The 8,737-nt window shown below is 47.1% G+C and overlaps 1 protein-coding gene across 1 annotated transcript in view; it reads right to left on the bottom strand.

Annotated features, from left to right (window-relative positions):
- The window catches only part of LOC107121841 (vascular endothelial growth factor receptor kdr-like), a 73,349-nt gene that overhangs the window by 25,949 nt on the left and 38,663 nt on the right, over positions 1-8,737 (bottom strand). Inside the window, exons 11-12 of the mRNA XM_015424844.1 lie at positions 5,282-5,381; positions 1,463-1,568 (exon numbers count right to left, since the gene is read on the bottom strand). Of these exons, the coding sequence (XP_015280330.1) occupies positions 1,463-1,568; positions 5,282-5,381 (206 nt within the window). The remainder of the gene's footprint in view (positions 1-1,462; positions 1,569-5,281; positions 5,382-8,737) is intronic.

Here is an 8,737-nt window from a genome sequence, read left to right on the forward strand (position 1 = left end):
CCCCGCTCCCCCCCCCCCCCCAATAGCTAGCAATCCAAAACAGTCTAGTGGAGCCTGAGTGGTGGGTGTTGCCTTCTGACACACTTCCGGTGATGTCAGGGGGTGTGTCATATGCAAATAAGTTATGCTAATAAATTATGCTAATGAGCTCCTGCACCTCTTTCTCTACGAAATGACCCCTGATTTCAGCAATGGTTCGCAAGTGGATTTTGCCGTTTCACACAGTAAAACCCAGTTGCAAAGTGCATTGAAACTGGATTGAAAGCGTGTTATTTAGTGTGTGTGGAAGCACCCGTATTGCCCTTGGCAGGAGACATGGGAAGAGGAACTTCAAAACAGAAGAAGACTTGTGTCGAAATGGCAGAACATTCCGGAGATCACCGTCTTCACTTGTATTTGGTATGTTATACAAATATTGTACAATCTTTTGTATGAAATCTTTTTGATTAATATTTCAAATTTATTAGTGCAAACTCCTGCACAGTTTTTTGTTTCTACTTCGGTCTGTGATTAGTTCCAGCCAGGTCAGTCCTCTCCGGCACTGCTGAAGAACCACGAGTGACAGATACGGCACCCAACGGCCTAGTGAAGTTAACGGACTGGGATACTGGACAACTTTCCATTTTCTTTTGTTTCTAATTCATGCTGTAGAATCCAGTAGTGCCTCCGCCCCCCGCCCCCCCCAGCAATGAATTCTCAGGAGTAAATCTCAATAATTAGTGGGAACAGCTCCTTGCTTTATCCCTGAGAAACACTTGTCACTTTGTCCTCTTGAGTCTGCAGTCACTTGTCTTGTCCCTTTATCATCTTTCTGCCTTCCTCTCTTTGCTCCCTTGGGCTATATTAGGAACCCCACAAATTATTCTTCATGGCAATCTAAGTCTCCTTCAGCAGAGCTTCGCTGATTTGTTTCGCCAAGTGGTGCGGGAGAGGAGAAACCTGAATATGGACAGTTATGTAACCGATCTGTTCCAAAAGTGAAGAGAAAAAGTTGATTAAGCTATCATGGAACGGTCAATTACATCGACTCCATGACTCATAAAGCCTTTCATTTTGACGTTCCTCGAAGCAATGATGAGTTTAGCACGCTGTATATGAGTTTAGCACGCTGTATAGCACCCTATGTATGTGATGAAACTAAGTGTAAAACAGAAGCACGATATTCCCTCTCTGGGATACTGAAAACTAATTAAAAGTATCTGTTTAATAATGAACCATTGTTCCTCTATAGGGCAAATGAAGTTTTCAAATGTTATTCAACAAGGCATTTTCCCATGTTAAAGACAGATTAAACTGAATTTGTGAAATGTGATCCTCTTTGAATGAGTGGGAGACTCTCACACATGCAACCCCAATTTCACTCGATTGCTTTTGTACTAAACTCGTCTCCTGTAACTGGGCCTTGTCTCCTAGCCCAGGGCCCCAGAAATAAGTTCTGCACAGGCAGAAGCTCTGTCTTTACCTGTTGTACATTTGCCTGCAGGAGGTCCCCCAAACGCTCCACCAGTTCTGTGAAGGTGGGCCTCTCTGCCGGAACTCCATGCCAGCAGTCCAACATGGTCTGGTAGCTGTGAACAAAGAGGAAACACACTTTCGATCATCCCAGGTGTTCTGCCTCTCCAGGACTCAGTTCTTAAGCTGATGTGGATCGTTTGTGTCATTTGTATATTTTAGAAGCTTCACACTAGCCGGGACAGCTCCTCAGCTCTTGGTTGCCGAAACTCACCTGAAGCCATCAGAGCAGGGGTCCCCAACACGGCGCCCGTGCACCTGCCAAGTGTTTTTAGAAAGTGGGAGGGGCCAGGTGGGACATCTGCCCAGAAGGGCTTCTGATTGGCCACGCAGGTTGAAAGGCGCCTTTGTTCCACAAGGCTTCTGCCTGAAGTGTCACCTGGTGACTATCAGAGTCATGTCTTTCCTCACTCCCTGACATTTTGTGCTCCTCCTGCTCCAGCCATTTTGTAATTCTCCATCTCCACCTCCCATGGCAGCCGTCTTGTGATTGTGTCAGAATTCTAGAGGAATGGCAGTCTCAAAAAGGTTGGGGACCCCCTGGACTAGAGCTTTTCTGCACCCCTTGATGCCAATCTGCCTATCAACACAAGGGCCCATAAAGACGGGCAGGTCCCCTAGAGAGACAGCAAAACAGTTTGCTAAATAAATGAGATGGAAGAAGGGACTGGGAGGCAGGTCCCCTTGCAAGCTGGTTGCAAGCTGCTTTTTTCATTGCTCTCTCTCTCTCTCTCTCTCTCTCTCTCTCTCTCTCTCTGGATGCTTGTCTTCAATGTTCTTCTTGACCCTACAAATGCCACACACACCCTGGTACCCTCTAGCAGACTGAACCTGAAATTTCTGTCCTTTTATTTTTGCCATGAGCAGCTTAGATCTTTTTTTTTAATTGAATGGGCTTCAAATGTCTAAAAGCAATCAATCCTGCAATAGATATGACTTTATTCAAAGATCAACATGGCAGAGTTCTGACTTGTGTATTACAACAGAAAACCTTTGGGATTCACTTCCAGAGGGGTGTTAGTCTGCTTCAGCTGTGCCCCTTTAAAGACAAATAAGCTTTTTATTCTGGCATAAACTTTCCTGCACCTGAACAAGTGGACTTTAATCCATGAAAGGTTATGCTAGAATAAAAATGTATTCATCTTTAAGGTGCCGCAAGACACCTGTTTATTTTAATTCAGTGCTCATTGCGCACTCTGGTTTGAGAAACAGCTCAACTCTAACAGTGCATTCCTGGACACATCTTCTCAGGAATAAATCCCACTGAGCTCAATGGGATTTAATCTCTAATAAGTATGTTTAGGACTTAAGCTGCAGTCCAAAACTCACTTTCTAGGAAGTAAGCCCCACTGTACTGAGTGCAAGATATTTCTGAGTAAACACTGTTAGGTTCACACTCTTAGCAATCCTAGATAGATCTGCTCAGAATTCTACTCTGGTCTATTCAATGGGCTTATTCCCAGGAAAGTGTTTGTAGGACTGCATTGTAAAAGCTGCAACTGTATTACAGATGAAAGTTGGTGTAATGGCAATTCCTTCTTCATAAAGAGCTCTGGGGTTTCTAATCTGGGGGTTTCTACAGTCCCAAGGATTCCTTGGCAGAAGCCATGAGGGCTACACTGGGATAAATCCATCAGTGTGAGAGTCAAACAGTTTGAAATTCAGGTTCCTGAACAAATTATCGTTTGACAGGGAGAAGGTGAGCACAGCCCCCAGGCTTCAGGAGAGGTCCAAGACATGAAATAGTATCACGTACCACATTTTGGAAAACCTAAGCTATCTTCAGTCTTGCAATTTTGGGATGAAAGAAAGTCTATAAAAAGCTGGTTACTAAATTCTCCCCTTGCAAAAGTCAAACCATTGGTTGAGTTAACAACACTGGAAAATGACTTCTGCACTTCAACAGAGGGAATTAATCACAGCTCCATTACTGAAATGTTAGAACGATACAATGGTTCTCAGGATGTGGAATGGTATGGTATAGCCCAATCTTGTCAGATCTCGGAAGCCAAGCAGGGTTGGTACTTGGACTGGAAGCCACCAAGGTGAAGGCTCTGCAGAGGAAGGCGATAACGAACCCCCTCTACTTCTCACTGGCCTTGAAAGCCCCTTGCTGAGGTCGCTATAAGGTGGCTGTGACTTGATGGCATTTTACACACACAACCACCACCATCCATGGCTGAGGCAAGGTGGCACGGAATAGCCTCGTCTCATGGGATCACAGAAACTAAGCAGGGTCAGTACTTGGAAGGGAGACCAGCAAGAAAGGCTTTGCAGATAGAGGCAATGGCAAACCACCTCTGCTTAAGAGCATCAGAAGAGCTCTCCTGGATCAGACCAGTGGTCCATCTAGTCCAGCATCCTGTCTCACACAGTGGCCATCCACTTCCTCTGGAGGTTCCAGCAACAGGACATAAAGGCTGAGGCCTTCCCCTGATGTTGCCTCCCGGCTCTGGGATTCCGAGGTTGACTCCCTCTGAACACGGAGGATCTCTTTAGTCAACATAGCTAGTAGCCACTGATAGACCTCTCCTCCATGAACCTGTCTTATCTCCTTTTAAAGCTGTCATAAGAACATAAAAACATAAAAGAAGCCAATGTTGGATCAGGCCAGTGGCCCATCCAGTCCAACACTGTGTCACACAGTGGCCAAAAAGACCAGGTGCAATCAGGAGGTCCAGCAGTGGGGCCAGGACACTAGGAGCCCTCCCACTGTTGCCCCCCCCCCAAGCACCAAGAATACAGAGCATCACCTGCTCCAGACTGAGAGTTCCTATCTATACCTTGTGGCTAATAGCTCATGTCCATCACTACATCCTCTGGCAGTGAATCCCTTGTTTTAATCACTCGCTGTGCTTCTCACGTGCCTTTAAAGCCCTTTGTTGGGGTCGCCATAAGTTGGCTGCAACTTGATAAAGGTAAAGGTAAAGGTTCCCTTGCTCGAAAGCCAGTCGAATCCGACTCTAGGGTTGCGGTGCTCATCTCCGTTTCCAAGCCGAAGAGCCAGCGCTGTCCGAAGATGTTTCCGTGGTCATGTGGCTGGCATGACTAAACACCAAGGCGCACGGAACGCTGTTACCTTCCCACCAAAGTGGTACCTATTTATCTACTTGCAATGTCTTGCTTTCGAACTGCTAGGTTGGCAGGAGCTGGAACTAGAGACGGGAGCTCACTCCATCATGCGGCACACTCGGGTCTCGAACTGCTGAACTACCGACCTTCCACAGCCTGCAGTTCAGCGTCTTAACCACTTGAGCCACCGCAGCTCCTCAACGTGATAGCACATGCTTAAATATAACTGATCTCATGTAGTCTCTGGGTCGTTGTGATTTGTATTTGTATTCAATGTACTCTTTCACATTCCAGGGTTTTTTAAGAAAATGTTGACTGGTAAATGATGGCTGTAATCCCCTTGCTGTTGCTGTTGCGCCAGGCACTGGGCAAAGCAGCCGTCCGGAGGCCTTTCAGCCCTGCAAGGGAGGGGCTAATGAAGACGGGAGAAGGGAAGGGCAACTAGGAGGAGCAGCCACAAGGAGCCAGGAGCCCAGTGAGGAAGAGGGGACTGGGGAAGGGGAGGCGCGTTTCACCCCTTGGATTTCTGGAGGAGGAAGGAACAGATGGAGGGCTTTCTTAATAGCACATTAATACCCAGAGAGGCTGTGAGCAAAGTGTACATTCCCCGAGGGATCTGATTAATAAATTCCATCTGCCAGATGGTCAACGTAACAGTCCGTGTGACGGAGACAGCGGGGAGGGGGGGAGCGCTTACATTTCTGGAGTCGAATATTCTGGCAACCTCATCCGCGTTCCTTCTTTGAGGCGTCGGCAGAAGTCCTCATCGATCTGCACCCCTGGGTATGGAGAGGCCCCTGCAGGAACATGCACACACACTGAGTGTCACATCAGGCACCCCAAGTTCTACCTTCACCTCTGGCAGCGGCAGCAGCATAAGAAAAGAGGGTAGGCAGCAAGAGAGAAGAAACGCCACGCCGCTGGAAGGCTGCATGGCAGGGTTCCCTGACGTGGTGCCCGTGGGCGCCACGTGGCCTGCCAGTACTTCCCCTGGTGTCCGCTAGGAAGTGGGCAGGGGCCCTGGGCACCCAGCGCCAGTTCTGGTGAGCACCACGGAGACACAGGCACCATGTCGGGGGACCCTGTTCTAGTTGTAGAATCCTGGGAGCTGGGCAGCTGCAAAAAGTCTTCAGGAGTGGAGCCCACCCTCTCCTTTTCCAGGCCTGCTATCCTCCCAGTAACTGGACCCTGCATCCAACCAAAACACACACAGCTTTGCCTCCTGCAGCAGCCATTTCTGGGTGATGCTCCACACCCCCTCTCAAAAATCTAGAAGTGCCCTTCAGATTCAAAAAGACTGGGGATCCCGGTTGTGTGGCATGGAGGATTGGCATCAATCAGAGGCCAGTGCAGATACTCAGACTGCACCAGGGATCCCAATTTCATGTACCTAGATGGGCATTTTGAAGAACTCAGTTATCATTTTAGACAGATTACTGTAAGGACTGTGAGCCCGACTAGTGGAATTCGGGTCAAAATCCAGAGTTCCTCTAAGGCAGATCTAAGGCATCTTCCTGGAATCCACATTGCTTCCACCAACTTCCAACGATTTCTCTTCGCACTCCCACAGAATGAGAAATTACATATTTGCTCACTTCACCCATAAATGCACTGCTTCACTTGTCTATGCTTGTTACATAAGCCATATACTTTCACTTTCATCCATTCTTCCCTGTCCCTTGTGTGTTGGGATGCAGCCAGGCCGTGTCCATGATTGTATTCTTGCATTACCTAATAAATGTTTAGGTATTTTATGAATAAATAACATAAATAATGCTCGCTGCAAACACAAAACCTATGATGCAGTGTAATACTGAGAAACACAATACCTATGATGCCGTCTAGCAGTGAGGAAAGGCTGCATGTGTAAAGACATTCAGGAACCATCTGAAGTGGATCTTCCATCAAACTCCAAGGCCCCAGACCAGGTAAAGAAATCTTATGGTGGAATTTTGCACAGGGGTAGGGGAAATGTTGATTCAGATCCCTGTAGCTGACTGTTCACCGAAGAGGAACAAATGCAGTCTTTCCCTCGCAGTGACTGAACATAGTACAGGTAGGGGAGGTGGTGCCTTTTCTAACCCCAGCTCCTCAAAATGCTCATTCAGGAGCACAAAACAACTCAGAAAAGAGGCTCAAACTCTTGCTTCTTAAAATGCTGAGGGATAAACAGATAAGCTGAGGGGACAGGATGTAGCATGCAGAGCAAAGCAGCCTCCTAGCCCACACCTTGTTCTCTTGAGAGACCCTGCAGGGGCTTTGCCTCCTCTAAGGACATCTGAGCTAACATGACAAGAAAACTGAAGTGCACAAATAAATCACACAACTGTCAGGGTGAGGGAAGTACGCCGAGCCGCTCTCTAATAGACCTTGATTTCCTTGAGAAAGCAGACTCCACACCCAAGCGGAAAGTTCATGCGCTTCATTTGGAGAAACATGACTCTCCTCGACCCTGCTTCAATTTTTATCTCTTGTTTACTTCAGCACGGAGCCCATAAAAGTGGCAGGCTGGAGACAGCCAGGGACTGCCTGTCCACCTGCGTCCTCTGATGGCCACAGCACGGCGGGGAGCCTGGCTAGCAACTTTGTTTTAGAATCCCTCCGTGGAAGGGTGCCGGGCAGCAGGTGAGGCGGACTCCTCGCCCTTCCATGAGGCACAAACGGCTGCTCCATGGGCTGTAAGTGGCGCTCCCCTGAGGACTGGCAAATGGTGGGCCTCCTTTGGCCCTCTGGCTGCTGTTCACTGACTCCTAGCTTTCGTGACCCTTCCCGTTCTTTAAAATGTCAGGAGGCTGTGCTCTGACTGGGTCCCTTCACCACAGGAGGCAAAATGTTAGAGCAGCCAGCAGTGACTTCTATGGAACTCCTCCACTTGCACCTGGCTGGATGGCCTTGGGCAAGCCATAGTTCTGATAAGAGCTGTTCTTGAAAAAGAGCAGTTTCTGTCAAGAGCTCTCTAAGCCCCACCTACCTCACAGGGTGTCTGTTGTGGGGAGAGGAAGGGAAAGGAGTTTGTAAGCCGCTCTGAGGCACCTTTGGGTAGTGAAGGGCGGGGTATAAATCCAATCTCTTCTCTTCTTCTCTTCTTACTAACTTTGGGACATTCTAGTTGGCCCTACTAAAGGTATAATGGGGCTGGGTTTTGAATTTTTGTAATGGGCCATTCCCCCCCCCTTTTACGTGTTTCAGTTTATTTCACATTCTTCTTCAGAAATATGCTCCCGTAGCTAGAATTTGCATAAAAGTACATAAGGAGTAGATGCAACTCTCACTCCACAACTCTCTGGATCCCTTCATTTCCAAATGGATTGTGACATGTAACTTCTTTAGTTTTTTTAATAACTGGGCATCCTTGAAGTTTGATGAAGAATTTAAATGAACACATAATCCTGTTTTTAACATAGGGGAGTTAGTGGAATCTGAGTCCAGGTTTCAAGACATTACTGTACACTTTATATCCTGTCACATTCTTCCTCGATTTCCTGTTTTTGTTCAGCTCTGGCATGCCACTTTACACTACGGTCTTGGGAGCAAAGTTACACAATACAGACACACAACAGAGTGAACACAGTACCAAAAAAACAACCATTCCATAAAACCGAACTGGATAACCTGGGCTTGGTCACTTGGGCCTTTTGATGCGAAGAATTCTCTCCCTTGATAGAGAAGTTGTTCCAAAAATAGTGACAGGAAAGTTGGGAAATGCACTTTGGCTGTATTGTATCATTTTAAATAGGAATGCAATAGAGGATATAAATAAATAAAATGTCCTAAAGGACATTATCCCTGTTCTTCTTCCTCCCTTCTTGGACAAGAATTCTCTCCCCTTCCAATGTTTCACTGGCTTTAATCATACGTTAAGGTTTCCATTGATGCTAACCAGGATTAATGCTAATCCAGAGTTCCCATCTCAGCCAGGATTTGGGTTTGAAATAGATTTGCAAAGCTGGTTTGGTGGAAACTTGATTAGTATTGATTATAGTCAGCAGAAATAAGTTTAAGCCACGAACTTCAGGCCAAAAGTGGAAGGCAGAGAGGAATTTGGCTTCACAGCAGATGGAGAAGGAAGGAAGGAAGGAAGGAAGGAAGGAAGGAAGGAAGGAAGGAAGGAAGGAAGGAAGGAAGGAAGGAAGGCAGGAAGGAAGGAAGGCGG

Source organism: Gekko japonicus, unplaced genomic scaffold, assembly GCF_001447785.1.
Source record: "Gekko japonicus isolate JY-2015 unplaced genomic scaffold, Gekko_japonicus_V1.1 scaffold1114, whole genome shotgun sequence".
NCBI lineage: Eukaryota > Metazoa > Chordata > Lepidosauria > Squamata > Gekkonidae > Gekko > Gekko japonicus.